The sequence below is a fragment of the Phascolarctos cinereus genome, unplaced genomic scaffold (assembly GCF_003287225.1).
Source record: "Phascolarctos cinereus isolate Bilbo 61053 unplaced genomic scaffold, phaCin_HiC Scaffold_4;HRSCAF=312, whole genome shotgun sequence".
Classification (NCBI taxonomy): domain Eukaryota; kingdom Metazoa; phylum Chordata; class Mammalia; order Diprotodontia; family Phascolarctidae; genus Phascolarctos; species Phascolarctos cinereus.
Window position 1 is genome coordinate 263,066,398 of NW_027555847.1, and position 22,513 is coordinate 263,088,910.

General features: G+C 38.7%; 1 protein-coding gene and 1 pseudogene across 2 annotated transcripts in view; both read left to right on the forward strand.

Annotated features, from left to right (window-relative positions):
• The window catches only part of GLIPR2 (GLI pathogenesis related 2), a 93,109-nt gene that overhangs the window by 68,420 nt on the left and 2,176 nt on the right, over nt 1-22,513 (forward strand). For both annotated transcript variants that reach the window (XM_021004498.2, XM_021004499.1), the window contains exon 4: nt 9,442-9,519. In XM_021004498.2, coding sequence (XP_020860157.1) covers nt 9,442-9,519 — 78 coding nt within the window. The remainder of the gene's footprint in view (nt 1-9,441; nt 9,520-22,513) is intronic.
• On the forward strand, nt 1,928-9,429 carry LOC144456889 (perilipin-3 pseudogene; annotated as a pseudogene).

Genomic DNA, 22,513 nt, shown 5'->3' on the forward strand with positions numbered 1-22,513 from the left:
TCTAGTCTTATTTCCTAAATTGGTACTTTGTGTTAGATCCAGGCTCTGCTTACTTCTGGAGGGAATGCTAGGGCCTCATATGGGCCTAATCTGTCTTATTTGGGTCCTGCCACTATTTACTTTGTGATTGAGTTCAGTGTTGTCAGGGATCTCAGGGGCAACTCAGCCCAGGGAACTGCAAACTGTGGACCCCAAGCAGTCTGATTTATGACATGGTCTGATCGCTGGCCTTTGCTTTGCAGGATTTAGATGTTGATTGATTCTGGGCATTATAAATGCAGGATTGCCTTTGGATGCAGCTACAGTAAACAGTTGCCATACCCAGCCCTTGTCTACAAGGTGGAACACTCTGCAGGTTCACTGTGACAAAGCTGTACCCTCCTCCCACACACACACATTCTACCCAGTCTGTGTCCACAAACTAAAACAAAATTCCATTTGGTGAAGCACCATGGAGTGCTATACTCTATCCAGTATAGATAGAGTCCAGGACTTGGGAGACTGAAATCATGTTTATCTCCCCCAACTTTCTTTAGATTAGCTGAAGCATATTAGACTCTGCTCCAGCCCTTTACTTTAATTCTGTGTGTATCTTTTTGTTTCAGATGTGTCTCTTGTAAACAACATCTTGTTGGATTCTGGTTTCTAATCCATTCTCCTATCCGCTTCTGTTTTATGGGTTAGCTCATCCCATTCACATTCACAGTTATGATTACTGTGTATTTCCCTCTATCCCATTTTCTTTTGGGGGTTTTTTCCTCTCTCTTTTTATTCTGCCCCTCCTCAAAAGTCTGTTTTGCTTCTAACCACTGCTTCCTTTAATTTGTTTTCCCTTTTAATGTCCTCTCCCTTTTTTTCTCATCTCTTTCCCCTCCTATTTCTCTATTGAGTAAGTTACATTTCTATACCCAACTGAATGTGTATAAAGATTCTTCTCTCTTTGAACCAATTCTGATGAGAGTGAGGTTCAAGGATTGCCTGCCTCCCTACCTGACCCCACCCCCACTTTCACTACCACTCTTAACGCTCTTCTTTGTGTTCCTCCTTTATGTGAGAAAATTTTCCCCATTCTACCTCTCTATTCCCCCTTCTCCCAGCGCATCTCTCTTTCTCACCCCTTCATTTTTTTTTGAGATCATTCCACCATAATTGACCCACATGCCCTCTGTCTACGTAAACTCCTTTTAACTGTCCTAATAATAATAAAGTTCTTAGGAGTTACATATATGATCTTCCCAAATAGGAATGTAAACAGTTTAACCTTATTGAATCCCTTATGAGTTTTCTTTCATGTTTACCTTTTTATGTTTCTCTTGTATCTTGTATTTGAAAGTCAGATTTTCTATTAAGCTCTTGTCTTTTCACCAGAAGGCTTGAAAGTCTTATTTCATTAAATATTCATTTTTTTCCACTGAAGAATTATACTAAGTTTTGCTGGATAAGTTATTCTTATCTATAATTTTAGCTCTTTTGCCTTCTGGAATATCATATTCCAAGCCCTCTGCTCCTTTAACATGGAATCCGCTAAATCTTATATGATCATGACTGTGGGTCCACACTATTTGAATTGGTTCTTTTTGGCTGCTTGACATATTTTCTCTTTGACCTGGCAGCTCTGGAATTTGGTTATAATATTCCTGGGTTTTCATTTTTGGGGATCTCTTTCAGGAGTTGATTGGTGGTTCTTTCAATTTCTGTTTTGCCCTCTGGATCTAAAATATTGAGGCAGTTTTCCTTGAATATTTTGTGAAATATGATGTCTAGACTCTGTCTTTGGTCATGGCTTTTAGGTAGTCCAATAATTCTTAAATTATCTCTCCTGGATCTGTTTTCCAGGTCAGTTGTTTTTTCCAATGAGATATTTCATATTTTCTTCTATTTCTTTCATTCTTTTTACTTTGCTTTTATTGTTTGTAAATGTCTTGTGCAGTCATTAACTTCCACTTGTCCAATTCTAATTTTAAGGAATTATTTTCTTCAGTGGGATTTTGTACCTCTTTCCATTTGGCCAACTCTGCTTTTTAAGAAGTTCTCTTCCGTGAAGTTTTGTACCTCTTTTACCATTTGGCCTATTCTGTTTTTTAAGGTGTTATTTTCTTCAGTATTTTTTTGTGCCTCCATTACCAAGCTGCTGACTCCTTTTTCATTATTTCCTTTTATTGTTTTCATTTCTTTTCCCAGTTTTTCCTCTATTTCTGTTATTTGATTTTTACAATCCTTTTTGAGCTCTTCTAGCAATTCTTTTTGGGTCTGAGACTAATTCCCATTTTTCATCGAAACTTTGGATGTAGCAATTTAGACTTTGTTGATCTTCCCTATCACCATGGTAACTTTCTGTGGTCAGATTTTTTTGTTGTCATTTGCTCATTTTTCAATCCTATTTCTTTACTTGTAACTTTATGCTAAAGTTGTCTGTGCTCCCAGAGTGGATGAGGCACTGTCCCAAGCTTCAGGGTTTTTTTGTGCAGCTGTTTTTAGAACTAGTTTTGGGTGTCCATAAGTTTTTAGTTCTTCCAAGGTGATATGATCTAAGGAAAGATGTGTTTATTATTCTTCTGAGCTGTGCTTTGGTTTGTGAGTGACCACAAATACTCTTTTTCACTCTGTAACTGTGACCAGTATCCTTGCTGCCCTGCGGCCACAAGTTCTGTGTGCTAATGTGCCTCCTTGCCCTGGGACTGTAACCCAGGACTGTCCTTGGATCATATACTTACCCCCCAGGCTATATCAGCAGTAGCAAAGGCATCCAGGTAACAGAGGGGACAAGACCAAATGAGGCCTGCACATCTTACGTAAGCTGGATGGGACTACCTGGAGCACACAATACCATCTAAAACACTAAGGCTCTTCTTTGCTACTCCTTGTGGTGAGTATTAATTGGCGATCAACGTCGACCCCAGACTGAATGTTTCCCTGGGTGCCTTCTACTCTGAAGATGTCTTCCGGTGAAATTGAGAGTGGAACCAATGCCCAAGCTGCTGGGGAGCCAGTGTAGCAGAGTGCCCTCCACAGGGTCGTTAGTATGCCGCTTGTCAGTTCCACCTGCAATGTGGTCTCTGCAGCTTGTGAGTCCACTAAGGAAAACAAGTCTGTGGGTGGCCTTGCTGAACAAGGGGCAAAGACTCTTGTCGCAGCCACTGTCAGGGGGCCCAGCCACTCCTATCTAAACTGGAGCCTCAGATTGCATCAGCCAGCGAACATGCTCACAAAATACTAGACAGACTGGAAGAGAAACTGCCAGTTCTTCAACAGCCAAGTGAGAAGGTTATAGCTGATACTAAGGAACTCGTATCGTCCATTGTAACTGGTGCCAAGGATGAAGTCCCCAACAAAGTTTTGGGTGCCAAAGATGCTATGGCCAGCAGAGTGACCAAGGCTGTGGATATGACCAGAGGAGCCTTCCAGAGTGGGGTAGACATGACCAAATAGATGGTGATTAGCAGTGTCAACACAGTTATGGGCTCCAGAGTAGGACAGTGGTCCTCAGTGGCATGGATACTGTGTTAGGAAAATCTGAAGAATGGGTTGACAGCTATCTGCCCATGACAGATGAATAGGTAGCTAAGATTGCTAGCTCCCTAGAAGGATTTGGCATGGCCTCTGTCCAGCGGCAGAAGGAACCCTTGTCCTCCAACCACCAGCACTCCTTGGGTAAACTGAAACAGACCAAGCAGAATGTCCAAGAGGCCCTCCTACAGCTCTCTCAGGCCATCAGCTTGATTGAAAATGTAAAACTAGGTAGTGTTCAGAAATTGCTTGGAACCAGAAGGAGCTTAAGGATTCTAGTGATGCTGCAGATAAACTTGAGCAGGTCGAGTCTTGTACCCTCACCATGTTCCGAGATGTCACCCAGCAGCTTCAGGGTAACTGCTTACAGCTTGTATCCAGTATCCAGGGCCTTCCTAGCAACATCCAGGACAAAGTACAGCAGGCTCATACCCAGGATGAAGAGTTTTGGCCACCTTTTCAGGAGTCCAGTCCTTCCAGGACCTCTCCAATAGCATACTGACCCAGAGTAGAGATCAGATCAACAATGTCCTAGAGTCCCTGGATGAGGTGATTGAATGCATTGCTCAGAGCACACCCCTTACATGGTTTGTGGGATCCATTTTTCCATCTGGCTAGACCTCTAGTGAGTCAGAGAAAACTCCAGAGAAGATGGAAACCAAATAGAGACCCCAGCCATGGTGCAGATAGGGGTTGATAGGATCTTTTTTTTGGGGGGGTGTTGATAGGATCTTAACCCAATTTGTGAGATTCTTTATCAGAAAGCTAGACTTTTAAACAGAAAGTAGGAACCTGTCTAGACCTCGTCCCTGAATGACCCATAAGTGTCTGAACTCAGACCAATAACCCATGCTTGTCTTTCTATGAACCCTTCTCTACTTTTTGTAGAAATTATAATTGAACCAGGTGGCATAGAGGCTAGTAAGCACTAGCTTACCTTCCATAGTAGTAGGAGGTAAGCTCCCTGGTTTTTGGTGGAGAGGAAATGGGGGACATAACGTTTTTCATTCTCTGCCAACCCCTCTAACCAGTGTTGTAGAGAAATTGTTTTTCATACTAAGCTCTGTTGCCTCAAATAAATCTTACCTGCATTAAAAAAAACAAACTTATAATTATAACACCAAGGTTGAAAATATGAGTAACTAGAAGAAAACACTGAATAAAATGAAGAATTACTAACTATGCCCTAAGGAAAAAAAACAAAACAAAGGATAATCCATCCCAGAAGAAAAGAACTCACAACAACAACAAGCATAATTTTGGAGTGGGGAAATGGCTTGGTCCTAAGATTATAAAAGTGACTGTAAGAAGTGTTGTGTTTTGTTTCTTTTAAGAGATTATAAATGGAATTAGATTTGAGGAGGGGAAAAAAATGAAAGAATAAATAACTTAAAATAAGAGATTAGAAACCTTACCCAAGTAATGGAATCCCTGAAAAATATGACAGAGCAAACAGAATTCAGTGAATGTATGGAACAGCAAAAGATATTAGAACAAGATCAAAATACTGGAAAAGATAGAAGAAAATGTAAAATATCTGCAATCAAAAAACAATTGACCTGGAAACAAGTGAAAGAGAGATAATTTAAAAATATTTTGATTCTCTGAAAAGCATGAACAAGCAAAAAACCTATATGCTATTTTTCAAGAAATTTTGAAAGTAGAGCACTGGCCCTGGAGTCAGGAAGACCTGAGTTCAAATCCGGCCTCAGACGTGTAACGCTCACTAACTGTGACTCTGGGCAAGTCACTTAACTTCAATTGCCTCACCAAAAAAAAAAAAAATTATAAAAGAAAATTTCCAGGACCTATGAGAACCAGAGTGAAAATGGGGAGGGGATCCCTAAAATTTTCAGTTTTAAAAAATTTACTGAAAAAGAAAATCACCTCCTGAGAGAAACCCCAGTGACAACACCTAAATCCTGCACTTCTGAGTCAGATTTTTTAAAATGCTCCACGCAGACAGAAAGAGTAAAATTATCAAAGAATTCACAGTCAGAATTACACACGTCAACAAGCATTTATTAAGCACCACTATGTGCTAAGCAGTAGAAAACTAAAAGGTAGTTTCTTTTCTCAAGGATGTTACAGTCTAATAGCATAACAACATGAAAACAATTATGTACAAACAAGTATAAATTCTGCCACTATTTTAAAGTAGAGAAATGCTTGGAATACAATAAGTATTCCAAAGATAAAAGATGAAGACTTATAGCCAACAATGACTTACTCTGCAAAACTCAGTATAATCATATAGAAGAGAAAATAGGCCTATTTAAAAGAAAAAAGGAGTTTCAAGCATTCTTGATGAAGAAACTAGAGGTGATTGTAAATTTTGGAAGCAAACACAAGCATCTAAACAAATTTAAAGAGAGAAATAAATACTTGAGCAAGTAGGAGAGGCTAAATTATAATGGAGCACTTTCTAATAAGGGAAGAAGAGACGAGCATCCCCTTTAAAATCCTCATGTCTTTGAAAATCTCAGAGAGTTAAGAAAATGAACACAGGGCTTCAAAGTAGTTTTTGCTTTGGAGGAGGAAAGGAGGGAAAAGTGTAAAAGGTTATTATTGAGGTAAATACAAAATTAACCATCATAGCAGTGAATGTGAATGGAATAAACATACCCATAAAATGGAGGAGGGTAACAAATGAATTAGGTAGCAGAATCCAATACGTTTACAGAAAACACATTTGAAACAACGATTCACAAAGATTTAAAGGAGTGAAGCTAGAATAGAATTTATTATGTTTTAGGCAAGTTTAAAAAAAAAACCAGGGCTAGCAATTATGATTACAGGTAAGGCAGTGGTAAAAAATTGACATGATTAAAAAAGATAAATAAGCAGGAAAACAACATTATGTTCAGACACAGCCTAGATAATCAAGTAACATCAATGCTTAATACATATAGACTGAATGATATAACATCTAAGTACTTGAAAAACTAGTTATTCAAATTCCAGGGAGAAATGATCAATCTATAATAATTGGGAAGCACAGTATATTCCTTTCAGACCAAGACAAGTTTGACAAAAGAGAAAGGTACAGTAGATAGAGTGCCAAGCCTGGAGTCAGGAAGACTTAATTTCCTGAGTTCAAATCTGGCCTTGGACATTTACTAGCTGTGTGACCCTGGGCAGGTCACTTAACACTGTTTGCCTAAGTTTCCTCAGCTGGAAAATGAGCTGGAGAAGGAATGGCAAACCACTCCAGTACCTTTGCCAAGAAAATCCCAAATGAGGTCATGAAGAGTTGGACACAACTGAAAATGACTGGGCAACAAAAAAAGACCTAAATAGAACTTTGGAAAAGTTAACTTATGATAGATTGATTACTAATTGGTGATTGGATTAACAATCCAAATGATCAAGTGATTATTGATTGGAAATTGAAATAAATACACATATTTCTCAGATGTGTATGACCTTTAGCAAAAATTGACCAAATGCTAAATATAAAAATCTCACAAACATGTGCAGAAAAGCAGAAATATTAAACACTTTGTTGACCATAACAATAAAAGTTATAACCATTAAGGTTCCTTTAACAAAGCATTCAAACTTAAATAGATACAAAATAATTTAATCCTGTAGAATCATTCGGTAAAAGAACAGATCATAGAAATAATAGATAATTTCATTCTTCTTAAAAATAACGAGACAATATACCACATCTTTTGGGTTATAGCCAAAGTAGTCTTTAGAGGAAATTTCAATAAAATAGAGAAAGAGCAAGTCAATGAGCTGGTCATTCTAATTCTAAGAATTTGAAAAGCAATATTTTTTGTAAAAAATCAACCAAAAACAAAAATAGAATTTCTGAAAATCAAAGAAGAGAAAATTGAACTTAAAAGTAAAGCTAGAAGTTGTTTTAGGGGGGATTATATATATATATATATATATACACACATATACACACACATACATATATATATAAACCATTATCCAGTATGATTTTTAAAAAAGAAAGGAAAACCAAATTGCCTTTGTCAACAAGGAGAAAACACATAAATAAAAAAGAAATAAATGGTACTGTTTGAAATTATTTTGTGCAGTTATATGCCAACAACACTGACAACTTAAATGAAATGGATGAATATATGCAAATACTTAAAATACCTACAAGAACAAGAAATAGGGAATTTAAGTAGTTCAGCCTCAAAAAAGAAATTGAACAAGAAAATCCAGGACCAATTAATTTTTATCAAGCATTCAAAGAACAATTCCAATATCACCTAAATTGTTGGGGAGGTATAGAAAAGGCATCCTACTAAACCCCTTCCATGAGACAAATATGTCCTAATATCTAAACCAGGGAGAAAGAAAGTGGAGGGAGGGGAAAAAACCTAAATTCATATCTCTAATGAATATTTATGATAAAGTGTTAGTAAGGAGGGTGTAACAGCATATTTGAAAGATGACCACAGTATTTATACCAGGAATGCTGGGTTGTTCAGTATTAGGAAAACTTCAAACACAATAGAGCATTTTCATACCAGAAACAATAAAAATGAAATAATTATATAAAAGTGCAGAAAAGGCCTTTTAAAAATCATAACACCCCTTTAGGTTAAGAATATTAAAAAACACAAGAATAAATGACCATTCTTTAATATTGATAAATAGCAGCTATCTAAAATCAAGAGCTAGAATTGTCTATAATAAAGAAATAAGAAAGCCTTCCCAGCAAGACTGAGAGTAAAGCAAGAATGTTTACCATCACAGTCATTATTTGATTTTGTCCTAGAAATTCTACTTAAAAAAAAAGAAATTGAGGAAAAAAGCATGTAAAAAAGGAAACAACTTGAGCTCTTTATGTAGATAATATGATAGTTTACTTAGAGAAACCTAAAGCCAACTAAAAAAATTAATTGAAACAATTAACAACTTCAGTAAGAAAGGAGTCATAGGATATGAAGAAGCAATTCCCAAAAGAAAGAATACAGGCTACCAATAACCTTATGTAAAACTCTACAAATCAATGACTACAAGATAAATACAAATTAAAATGTCTTAAGATTCTATATCACACTTTTTAAATTGGCAAAAGAAAAATAACAGCACATTAATGCACTATTCCTGGAACTATGAAGTGATCCAACCATTCTGGGAAGCAATTTGGAACTATACTCTAAAAGTCATTAAACTCGACCTACCATTTGACCCAGATATACCAATACTATCAAATTAGTCAAAGGAAGATGGAAAAGGGTGCATTTGTATGAAAAAAAGATTTATAGCAGATTTTTTGTTGTTGTTGTTGTAGCAAACAACTGTAAACAAAACAGGTGCCTATCAACTGGGGAATAACTAAACAAATTATCGAACATGAATGTAATGGAATATTGCCACCCTATCAGAAATGACAAAAAGGATGAATTCAGACAAACCTGGAGAGGTTTCTATGAACTGATGCCAAGTGAAGTAAACAGAACCAGGAGAAAGCAATCTTCAATCTCTATATTTTGTAAAGAAAAGTAGCTTTGAAAGACTGAAGAACTAGGATCAGTACAATAATTAATCATGACTCTAGAAGTCAGATAATAAATCGCACTCCTCACTTTTTTTTTTGTGAGGTGATCAGGGTTAAGTGACTTGCCCAAGGTCATACAGCTAGTAAATGTTAGGAATCTGAGGCTGGATTTGAACTGAGGTCCTCCTGACTCCAAGGCCAGAACTCTATTCACTGCACCACCTAGCTGCCCCTATGCTCCTTACTTCTTAGCAAGGAAGTGATGAACTAAAGTTGTAGAGTGATGCATAAATTTTCGTATGGAGAGATTGAAGAGAGATTATCTTGCACCGGCTTTCTGTTTTTTAAATTGTTTTTAAAGTTATCAGCGTGTTTTATAATTAGTAATTCAAGTTTGGAAATTTCTTTTATACCGCCATTGTATTTTGACAGGATCATCTTTTTGTTTTTTTTTTCTGTAGGACAGGATGTAGCTGACAGATGGTATAGTGAAATAAGAAATTATGACTTTAAGAGTCCAGGATTCTCCCCAGAATCAGGTAAGTATTTTTTGCCATTATTTTATCCTCCAAAATACAAGATTTTGTTTTTGATTTCTTTTAATTATGATGATAGGAAACTCAATAAGTTAACATTTCCAAGATTACATTTCTAATATTTCTTTTATTTTATCTTTCAGAAAAGCAAAAAAAAGTTAGAAAAGGCAGAAATTTCACCATTTTTTCACTTGGGGTTTTGACTAAAACATTTCTGGTTCATTATAGAACTGCAGGTTTTCATAGTCTGTGATAATCTTATAGCTGAGTATCATAAGACTTGAGAATTCAGGGGGAATTTATACTGGGCAGTGCATAGATCACTTCTCAGTTGCTAATGTATTATTTCTATCAATCTCTGTTGAAATGATAGATAAAAGTTCTGTTTTATATGCCTTATGTTAATAAAGGTAGTTCATAAATGCTAGTTTTTGTTGGACTAGAAAGGTTTGGCCAAAAAAAGAAACACAAGTTAGACCCAAGCATGAGACGTCAGAAGTGTGAGCAACAGAGGAAAAGAAGTCTAGTCCAACTGTTAACATGAACCAGAGTCTCCTCTACCACAGCCCTGTCCATCAATCGTCCAGCCTCTGTTTAAAGAATAGATAGATAGATAATCCATTACCTCCAAAGGTAGCCCATTCCACTTTGACACAACTCTGCTTTTTGGGAAATTTTTCCTTATATCAAGCCTAAGCTATTTCTCTGTAACTTCCATTATTTCTATTTTTTTTCTTTTGAGGCTAAGCAGAGCAAGTCTTCTACATGACATTCTTTCATATACGTGAAGACAGCCATCCTATTCCACCTAAATATAATTCAGTTCAGTAAACATTTATTAAATACCTCCACCATGCTAAGCCCCATTCTGGATCACTGCCTTGTCATGGTGAAGGGGGCTTGCATAGCGTAATGAAACTATGAGCTATGCTGCGCATGGTTACCCAAGATGGACATCTTATGTATCATTGGACTTTAATGGGTGGGAGTGAGTGAATTTAATTCAAGTGATCATTACATGTACTCCTGTGGTCAAGAATCCCTTAGAAGAAATGGAGTAGCCCTCATAGTCAATAAAAGGGTGAGAAAAAGCAGTATTGGGGTAAAATCTCAAAAATGACAATGATATCTATTCAAATCCGAGACAAACCATTCAGCATCACAGTAATATAAATCAGTGCTCTGACCACTGATGCCAAAGAGGCCAAAGTTGATGAGTTCTATGAAGATATACAACATCTTCTAGAAATAACACCAAAAAAATGTCACTTTCATCAAAGGGGATTGATATGCTGAAGTAGGAATTCAAAAGATAGTAGGAATAACAGGTGAGTTTGGCTGTGAGGTAAAAAATGAAGCAGGGCAGAGACTAATAGAGTTTTGTAAAGATGACTCGCTGGTCATAGCATGAATGCTCAGACATTCCTTGTTTGAACAGTGACACTATTTTCACACATCAGCAAGGTTATGCATAAGATTCTGTAAGCTAGGCTTCAGCAGTATGTGAACCAGAAGAGCCAGCTGGTTTGCAGAGAGACAGAGGAACTAGAGACCAAATTGCCAGCATTCACTGGATTGTGGAGAAAGCACAGGGGTTCCAGAAAAAACTTGTATTTCTGCTTCATTGACTACACTAAAGCCTTTGTAGTGGATCACAACAGAATTGTGGCAAGACCTCAAAGAGATGGGACTACCAGATCATCTTATTTGTTTCCCAAGGAACCTGTATGCAGGTCAAGAAGCAACAGTTAGAACTGAACATGGAACAACTGATTGGTTTCAAAGAGTACGACAGGGCTGTATATCGTCACCTCATTCATTTAACAGAGTCCATCATGTGAAATGTTAGGCTGGATTTAAAGCCGGAATTAAGGTTTCTTCTCAAGAAATATCAACAATCTCAGATATGCAGACAATACCACTGTAATGGCAGAAGTTGAAGAGAAATTAAGAAGCCTCTTGATGAGAGTCAAAGAGAAGAGTTTAAAAGCTGGCTTAAAGCTTTAACATAAAAAAAAAAACACCTACGATCTAGCTCTTCTCAGCAATACAGTGATCCAAGATAATTCCAAAAGACTAGTGATAGAAAATGCTAACCACATCCAGAGAAATAACTGTGAATTCTAAGTACAGATCGAAGCATACTGTTTTCACATTTTTGAGGTTTTTTTCTTTCTCACATAGTTTTTCCCTTTTGTTCTGATTCTTCTTTCACGACATAACTAATGTGGAAATATGTTTAACATAGTTGTACGTGTATAATCTATATTGCTTGCTGTCTTGGGGAGGGGAAAGGGGAAGAGAAAAATTTGGAACTCAAATTTAACAAAAATGAATGTTTAAAGCTGTCTTTACATTTAATTGGGAAAAAAAACCCCTAAGCTCTTGGCAACAGGTCCCATCACTTTCTGGCAAATAAATAGAGGGAAAAGATATGGAAACAGTATCAGAGTTTATGTTATTGGGCTTAAAGATCACTGCATGTGGCCAGTGCAGCCGTGAAATTTAAAGATACTTGCTCCCTGGAAATAAAAGTATGCGAAATCTGAACAGCATACTAAAAAGCAGAGACATCATCACCTTGTCAACAAAGGTTCCTATAAACAAAGCTATGGTTTTTCCACTAGTAATATATGACTCTCTGAGTTGGACTATAAGGAAAATTGAAGGCTGCAGAATCGATAGTTTTTAATTCTGGTGCTGAGAAGACTTTTGAGAGTCCCTTGGACATGAAAGAGATCAAGTCAGTTAATACTTAAAAGAAATTAATTTAGTCTGTTCATTGGAAGGACAGATACTAAAGCTGAAGCTTAAATCCTTTGGTCACATGATAAGAAGACAAGACTCATTAGAAAAGACCCTGATGCTGGAAAAGATTTGAGTCAAAAGGAGAAGGGGATGGCAGAGGATGAGATGGACAGAGAGTGTCATGGAAGCAATGAACATGAGCTTGGACAGACTTAGGGAGATAGTGGAGGATCGAAGGGCCTGGCCTGTTACGGTCCATCGGGTCATAAAGAGTAGGACACGACTGAACAATAACAACATATGCCAGGCATTGTGCTAAGCACTGGGAATACAAATGAGAAAAAGAGACAGTCCCTGCCCTGAAGGAGCTTACAATCTAATGAGGGAAGACTACACAGAAAAGGAAACTGAAAAGGGAGGAAACCAGGGAGTACCTAGCTCTGGGGCATGTTGTTTCCATGGAGTTAGAGCGGAGCAGAGCAGCTGATGGAAAATGGAGTTATCAGGAAGGTTATATATATTATAAACAAAGGCACTGGGGGGAGTTTAGTGCTCTGCCCTCCCTCCGATTAGAGGGGAGAGACAGCTAATCCTGAGTTGAAGAAGGATAGACTCAAAATCTTTTCTTCCCTAAACTAAACAGCCTGAAGTTTTTAGATATGGTCTGAGGAGGGCAGAGTGCAACATGATCTTCCTCTTCATTTGAGACACTCTTGCCTTTCACTGCAGCCTAAGATCTCTCTAGCTTTGGTGGCTTCTGTGTTAGACTTTTCACTCTAGTAAGTTTGCAGTTCACTGTAACCACAGATCTTTTTCAAACAAGCTATTATATAGTAATTTAGTCTTGTGACTGTTTTTTTTTAAACAAACCCAAGTATAGGACTTTGTTCATCTTTAATCAAATTTCATCTTATTAGGTTTGGCCCATCGTTCTGGCCTATTAAAATCTTTGTGGGTCCTGACTCTGTCATCCAACATGTTAGGTGTTTCGTGGAACTCAGAGCTTCTAGCTTCTTATTAAAATTTAATAAGCATGCTTTTATCCTAGTCACTGATAGAAATGTTAAAAAAATGGATCCTTTGAGCATTCCTCTAGAGACCTCCTTTCAAGAATTAGTCCTATCATTGAACTATGAATTCACATAACTGTATCATCATTTACCCCCATGTCTTTCTATCTTGTTCAGAAGAATAATATGATAGACTTAAATGCTTTGCTGAAATGTTAAGTGTACTATGTATATAGCATTCCTGATCCCTGACTAGATCTAGTAACCCTTTCAAGAAAAAAAAAAATTAGTCTAGAATGACCAGTTTTCTATAAAGCTTTGCCTGATCAGTGTTTCCCCATATAAATCCCTGTAATAATATATTCTTACCTGTAATAATATAATTACCTTGAATTATAAGACACTCATTAGCCAATCTATGTATTTCTATTCTCTGAGAATGTGTTCTCTGTTGCTTTGTCTGATTTTAAATCTTTTTTATCCCTTAAAAAAGTTCTGTAACCAGTTTTACATCTGTTCCAGAAAAAGAAATTAGAACTTTTTTTTCTAGTTAGTTTTTTGGCAATTATAATTCAGAAAAAAATGTTTTCAAACAATGTTCGCCCCCTGCCTTATTTCCCTCTACTATAATAGGTCTTTTGTACCTTTTCATGTGATGTAATTTAGCCTATTCTGCCTCCCCCTTTCCTCTTCTCCCAATATAATACTTTTTTCCCCACCCTTTAATTTTTTTTTTTATATCATCACATCAAATTCAACTTATACTCATACCCTCTGTCCATGTATATAACTCCTTCTAATTGCCCTGGTAGAGATACAGTTCTCAAGAGTTACAAGGATCATCTTCCCTTGTAGGGATGTAAACAGTTTAATCTTATTGAATAACATGTTTTGTTTTGGTTTTTTCTTGTTTACCTTTTTATGCTTCTTGTGAGTCTTGTATTTGAAGATTGAATTTTCTGTTCAGCTCTGGTCTTTTCATCAGGAAAGTCTGAAAGCCCTCTATTTCATTGAATTTCCATCTTTTCCCCTGAAAAATTATGCTCAGCTTTGCTGGGTAGTTGATTTTTTGTTGCAATCCAAGCTCCTTTGCCTTCTGGAATATCGTATTCCAAACCCTCTGATCCTTTAATGTAGAAGCTGCTAAATCTTGTGTAATCCTGACTGTGGCTCCTTGATATTTGAATTGTTTATTTCTGGCTGTTTACAGCATTTTCTCCTTGACCTGATAATTCTGGAATTTGACTTTAATGTTCTTTGGAGTTTTCATTTTGGGATCTCTTTCAGGAGGGGATCAGTGGATTCTTTTAATAATTATGTTACCCTCTGGTTCTGTCAGGGCAGTTTTCCTTGATAAATTCTTGAAAAATGCTGTCCAGGCTTTTTTTTGATCATGGCCTTCAGGGAGACCAATAATTCTTAAATTATATCTCCTGGATCTATTTTCCATATCAGCTGTTTTTCAAATGAGATGTTTCACATTTTCTTCTATTTTTTCATTCTTTTGTTTTTGTTTGACTGATTCTTGATGTCTTATGGAGTCATTAGCTTCCACTTGCTGAAATCTAATTTTTAGGGAATTATTTTCCGAAGTTAGCTTCTGTACCTCCTTTTCTATTTAGCCAATTCTATTTTTAAAGGAGTTGTTTTTTTCAATCATTTTTTTTTCCATGTGGCCAATTCTATCTTTTAAATTGTTTTCTTCAGTCTATTTTTGTGCTTCCTTTTCCAAGTGTTGACTCTTTTTTCATAATTTTCCTGCATAATTCTCATTTTTTTCCCCAATTTTTCTTCTACTCTTACTTGATTTTTAAAATCCTTTTTGAGCTCTTTCAAGAGGACTTTTTAGGTGGCACAGTGGATAGAGCACCAGCCCTGAAGTCAGGAGGACCTGAGTTCAAATGTGACTTCAGACCAAACACTTGACATGTACTAGTTATGTGACCTTGGGCAAGTCACTTAACCCCGATTGCCTCACTAAAAAAAAAACCCCAAAATCAAGAGGACTTTTTAGTCATGAGACCAATTCATATTCCCCTTTGAGGCTTCACATGTAGGCATTTTTTTGGGGTTGGGGGGCTCAGCAGTGGTTAAGTGATTCGCCAGGGTCACACAGCTAGTAAATGGTATGTGTCTGAGGCCGGATTTGAACTTAGGTCCTCCTGACTCTAGGGCCGGTGCTCTATCCACTGCTCCACCTAGCTGCCCCCACATGTAGGCATTTTGACATTGTTGTTCTCTTATGGGTTTGCATTTTGATCTTCCCTGTCACCATAGTAGCTTTCTGTGGTCAGGGCTCTTCTCTGTTTCTTACTCATTTTTCAGCCTATTTTGTGATTTTTAAAGTTGAGCCCTGCTCCTAGGGCACAGGGGCCACTGCCCCAAGCTTCTTGTGCTGGGGACCAGGGGCCTGGTTGCTGGCTTTCCATGCTGGGGCCTCAGGTGCTTGCAGCTTGCCCACTGCACTAAAGTGGCCCTGCCTAGTTGTGCCTGTTGTGTCAAGATTCTGAGGCTCATAATTTGCCTTCTGCAGTGGGGCTGGAGGCCTCACTGTTGACCTGCTGAGCCTGGATGAAGGGGCCTCGGTTGCTGATCTGTGTTGCAGCTAAGAGCCTCCCACTGACTTGCCCTGACACTGTCTGCACTGGGCTTTGCTCTCCTTTTTGCCCAAGTGAGAAAAAACTTTCCTGAAGTGCTTCTAAGTTATCTTAAGCTGGAAAACTGTTTCACTCTGTCTTTTTGTGGGTTCTGTCACTCCAGAAGAATCCATTTAGAGGCTTGATTTAACGTTGTTTCCAAATGAAACGGGAGAGCTCAGGCATCTTCCTGGCTTCTTTCTGCCATCTTGGCTCCACCTCCAGAAAAACATTTTTCAGGACCGTTCCACTTTCTGATGAATCTGAAACCGTTTTCCATAATAGTCTAGAATTATGGATTTCTAATTGAGGGGTTACTGAACCTAATCTCAGTGTTCCTGGATTTTTGGGGTTAAACACTACTGCCTCTGCTGCTCTGACCAACCTAAGACTCTTCATGCTGAGTAGCAAAGGGCTGAGTATTGCATCTAGTTCCATCGGAACTATGTAAAAAAAACCCAAAAAACCTTCTTCTCCCCACCAAACCTGACTCCCTGACTACCTAAGCACTGAAATCATACAACAGAGGGGGTTGCCAAACCTTACACATGTATAGTAGTTTCTTTATGAGAAAGATAGAGATAGGAAATATTCAGGAAGAAGGAAATTTTTGCAAAGAAAAGTACTATAAATAACATTTAAGATTTCCACACCTTCAGAATTCCAGTTATGGACCTCAAGTCCCTGCTCCAGTAAGTCTCCAAAGAATTAGAAAGACATTGGCATCTCAAACAAATGACACTTAGTGCCCAGATGCCCACTTGCCCAATCACTAACACTTGTAACCAAATACTACCAGGTCAACTGTGCAAGAGGCAGTGTGCAAAAATACCTGAATTGGGAGTCAAGACCTGGATTCTAGTCCTGGCCCTATAACCAATTAGGTCGGTGATCTTGGAACAAGTAAATTATATGCTGAAGGCCTCAGTTTTCTCACTTTTAAAACAAGGGACTTAGATTCGGTGTTCTCTAAGATCTTGTTCGACTAAATAATTCTTTCTTGGATATCATAGTGACCTCCTGGTTGGTCTCCCTGCTTTAAGTCTCTGTCTACTCCAATCTGTCCTCCCCTCAGCTGCCAAAATCCTGTTTGGTATTTAAAGCTTTTCACAACACTCTTAAGTCCCACTCCTTCATTTTACCTCAGCCACACAGTCTCTCTCTGTTTTATCCCTCCTGCAGCTGTTCCTTGTCCTCATCAACACCTCCATTCCTTCACCCCTCAGGATTTTCTTAAATTATTACCTCTGCTCTTTCTTCCCTTTCCAACTTCAACCCAGTAGGCAGGCACTTCAGCTCTATACTGTCCTCTACTTTTGAATCCCTAGCTGCTCTTCTCTTGCCAAACATCAGTTTACATTATATCTACCTCTGCTTCTACTCACCATTTACTAAGTGAGGGGAAAGTCTTATAACTATGTTCACTGAGTGTGTGACAAATTCATGTTACCCAGCCTCAACAGAGGCTTTACTGCATCAAGGCAGTCTTGTTATTTTTCTCTAATTGGTTCCTCATCTCACTACTCACAGAATCTGTTCTAAACCTTCTTTCCATTCCTCAAGCTCCATATAACTCCTCTTTCCTAGATCTCTCTCTCTCTTTCTCTTAGTTGAGCACCTTGCCTCTTACTTTACTGAAATAATTGAGTCTGTTCTTTTTCTCTCCAAACTCATTGACATCATCCTCCACTCTTTGTTACACTTCCTTTTCCCACCAGTCTCTCAAAAAGCTGCCCTTCTCCTTGCCAAGGCCAATCCATCTAGGTGTGTGCTTCATCCCCCATCCCCTCCCATCCACGTCAGCAGATTGCACCCTAAGTCATTCTCCACTCTCTCTTGAATCTCCAACCTCTTCTTGTCTACTGAGTCCCTTCCTCCTGCTTTGAAATGTGACCAAATCTCTCCCATCCTTAAAAAACTTTAACTAGACTCTACCTCAGGCTGTTATCCTAGCGTTCTCCATTCCTCTGCCCAATTCCTTGAAGAAATTGTCTACACTTAGTATTTCCACTTCCTCTCTTATTTACACCTTAGCTCCTTGCAGTGTGGCTTTCAACCTCATTACCCAGCTGGAAATGCTCATTGTTAACACTGACAGTTTTTCCAGGGTCCACATTCCTCCTGCAACCACTTGCTGCATTTGATGCTGTTGACCAGTTCTTTCTCCTGGATACTCTCTCCTCCCCTGGTTTTCGTGACAGTACACTCTCCTGTCTTATCTCCTGCCTGTCTGACTCCTCCTCCTCAGTCTCCTTTGCTGATTTGTCATCGTCACACTGCATTACCTTGGGTATTCCCCAAAGTTCTGTCTTGGGCCCTTTTCTTCTCTCCCTCTGTACTGCTCTTGGTAACTGTTTTAGCTCCCATGGGTCTAACTACCGTCTGTATCAGAATGACCATGGTTTTATACCCAGCTCCAGTTGATGGTGTTGAAGGGACCATTATCCTTGCAGCGTCCTTACCCCATATTTAGCTACTTGACAGATCTTGGCATTGTTACTTTCCCAACATGCCTGTCATCCAGCTCTTCACTCTAATCATACAACTGCCACCTAAATTCAGGTCCTTGTTACCTCTTTCCTAGGTTATTGCAACAGCTTCCTAATTGGTCTCCCTGTCTCAGGTCTCATCATTTGAACAGTGAGTCTGATGGGGAAAAAAATGTCAGTCTACATAGTGGATAGAGCACTGGCCCTGAAGTCAGGAGGACCTGAGTTCAAATTCAGCCTCAGACCAAACACTTGACACTTACTAGCTGTGTGACCTTGGGCAAGTCACTTAACCCCAATTGCCTTAAAAAAAAAAGTCAGTCTAAATTATTCTTTATTCTTCATTAATTTTTTTCAGTCGATTGCTTTGTTTTCATTCAGTTCCATAATATTAATCGCCTTCAAGCACAAACATAAGAGCTGATTCCAGGGAGTAATAATATGATGTGGGTGGTGCTCTCTTAAACAGAAGAATCAGTCTAACCTAGTGAAATACAGCAGTTTCACTTCTTCTGAGAGAGTTTTCCAGCTCATGCTGAAAATGCAGATACTACAAAGAAATTCCCAGAGTTCCTCCTGGCTAGTCCCATATTGATTGTTAGTTTCAGATCTTTGCAGCAGTAGGGGAAGAAATGGGGACTGAAAAGAAACAAGACTGAAGTAGAAAAATTAGAAAAACTATTGCAGACACATCAGACCTTCCCTGCATCCCCCATTTCTTTTCTTTCGCACTGTTTCACCTTGTCTCCCTTTGCTAATATAACACTGTTCTCTCCTGGTTCTCCTACTTGTCTGACAGCTCTGTGGTTGTTCTCCAAGGCTAAATTCACTGCCTTGGTGAACTCATCCATTCCCAAAGGTTCATCTCAAACTGAACAAATTCTCTTTCCCAAAACACACCCTGCCTCCAAACTTGCCTTTTCTTGTTGAGAGTAACACAATCCTTCTAGTAGTACAAGTTTGTAATTTCAGAGCTACCTTTGACTTTCCTTCTTTCTCACTCACAATAGTTAGTCAGTTAATAGGTCTTGGCCATTTTAAAGTCACATCTCTCCCATTCCTCTTTCCCGTACTCAGCCACTGCCTTAGTGTAGGCCTTCATCCTCTTCACCTGAACCACCGTTAACAGCCTCCTCCTCATTGGTCCCCGTACTTATAATCTCTCCTTCTCCAATATAATGTCCACACAGTGGCCAAAGTCATCTTCATAAGTCACAGAACTAACCACATCCCTCCACTACTCAAAAACCTGTAGGGGAACCTTACTGACTTAGATAATATGCAATGCTCAGCCTAGCAACAGTTTAGTTTATACCCAGCTTTCCATTTTTATGAGCCCTTCTTTACATAATGTTGCAGCTAAACTGCGCTACTGCCTTTTCTCCCTCTATATATCCAGTTTCTCTCGACAAACTCTCACAAGCCATTTTTCATATGTGGAATGCACCCCTGCCTAATCTTAGCCTTTCCAAGTCCATATTTTCCTTCAAAGCTCCATTCAAGTCCCACCTCTTGGGTGAAGCCTTCCTTGACCTCTCCGGCTGTTAGGGTTTTTGGCTTCCTCAGATTACCTTGTATTTCCTTATTTGTTTAGTGGTATGTACCTCAATAAAACGATAAGGTCCTTGACAGTCAGAGACTATTTTAATTTTTTCTTTGTATTCTCGACATCTAGAGTGGTTATATGTATGTAATAAGTGCTTAACAAATGCTTATTGAATTAAATCTAAGTCTGTCTGAGCTCTATTACACCCTACACACTGCTACCAAAATGATTGTCCTAAAGGACTGGTTTCACCACGTCACCACAAACCCCACATCCTCTCAATAAACTTAATGGACTCCTGTTCCTCTAGGAGAAAATATAAATCTGGCTTTTCCTACCTTGCCAGTTTTCCTACACATTACTCCCCTCCACTCACTCTGTGGTCTAGCTATACTGTTGTTGTTCTTGTCTACACTTGCTTATACTTGCTGTTCAGCACCCATCATGGCCATCTCCCATCTCCAAACCTTTGCATTGATTGTTCCCCATTTTCAGAATGCCCTTTCTCTTCATCGCTCCCTTTTTGAATCCCTGATTCCCTTCAAGATTCAACTCAAATTCAACCACCATCTACATAAGACCTTCACTGATTCCCCACACAGCTAGCAGTCTCCCTCTCAAAGCTACTTTATACTTAGTTTGTATAGAACAGTAATGACCACTGCCGAATCCAAAGAGAGTGGTCAGGCTCCTTTCTTCTCCTTTTCTCTGATTCTTTATACCCCTGCTGTGGCAAATAAAAGACTGCCCTGTAATGCCAAGGAAAATGACTTAAAGTTTGATGTTTGGCTTATAGCCTGGATCTCTCCAGAAGGGGGAGTAAAAAGGTATTCAGTGTACATATGAATCAGATTTTTGACAGCTATTTATTTCCTCTGCACAGAAAAATGCTTAACATAGGAGATTCACAAGCGCGCATTGACAAAAGACTTAAATAAGCAGCAGCAGTAACAAGTTAGAACTCCATTACACTCTGTTGGGAAGTTAATACTTAAAATATCAACACATATGGCACTTAGTTGAACTGTTAAAACAGTATTTCATGTTTTGCCTTCTCTCTGCATTGTCCATACATGCATCCATTTCTTCTGGCTGGCCTGGCTAAGGGTTGGATTCATTCTGTGGCCAGTGAGCATCTTCTCCAAGAAGTACTGCGGTTTGCCAGGGCTCCTTCCAAAGTGCCTGAGGACCCAGCACCTCCTCACCCTTTCAAGCTAACAAGTCGGCCTCTAGGGCTAGAAATGCCCATCTCAGGATGGCTACACACTCAGCGGTATTCAGGAAAAAATAGAAGAGATGATAGATGGATGGATGGGTGGATGGTTAGATAGATAGATTGATTTTAATGATGGTTTCCTGAGCTGCAGTGGTCAAAAAAATCGTTGCCTAGTGTCCATTCTCTTTTGATGTAGTTCCCTACACATTTCCAAGCCAGTACTTGAAATCTTTCTGGCTTGATACAAGACCTGCTACCAGCATATTCAAAAGCCCACACTAGACTAGAATTTTGAATTATGTTACAATCATCTTTGTTCTCAGTATTTCTACTTCTTTGTCCATTTAACTTGATATACACATATGATATGTATATATATGCATAAGTATGTGTGTGTTTATCTGTATATGTACAGACAGTTCTCACTTGACACAAGTACAGCCAGAAAGCACCAAGCCAAGGGGCAGGAGTGGAGAGAAAGAGACATAGCATGAATGAGCACAGTACTGTAAAGTTAACATAGTTTTTTTTGTTTTGTTTTGGAATGTGGATTTCTTTCAGAATTCTTTATGTAAGGTCAGATTTGCATAATGCAAATAGATTTACTATATACACACATAAATATACACACATACAGGCTTCCAGTGGTTTGGGTGTTTTGGTTTTTGTTTGACAATACGGTACTACGATATTCTAATGGATTGTTACCTCAGCAGTAAGAGTACTCCTCCCCAAGTACAGACTGAGATGTCTCCAAGATTCACCAGACACCACAGCCCCATTCAGCTCAAAGTCTACCTTCTGCCGTAGGCCATTTCTGCCGCACCCCCACCAGCTAACTCCTTCCCTTTTCAGATCAAGCTTCCACCTCTCCTTCCCATTATAGTATAAACTCCTTCAGGGCAAGAGTTGCTTGGGGCCTTTTTTTTTGTATTTCCAATGTTCTGCACTGTGCCTGACACACAATAAGCCCTTAATAATGCTCATTGATATAGACTTTTCATCCAATCAAAGATATTCTCAAACACATCTTCCTATAAATACTCCACAAGGGGTCCGGCCAACATGCTAGGGATCTTCCCATAGGTACCAGCATAGGATGCAGACTATCATTTGTTTATTGTTTGTTTCTTTTTTTAACTTTGGGGGGGGGCTAGGCAATAGGGTGAAGTGACTTGCCCAGGGTCACACAGCTAGTAAGTGTCAAGTGTCTGAGGTCACGTTTGAACTCAGGTCCTCCTGACTCCAGGATCGGTGCTGTATCCACTGCACCACCTAGCTGCCCCCAGACTATCATTTGTTATCATACCCTTTCTGTATGTATTTCTCCTAGTGATGGGTCTTGGAGTTCT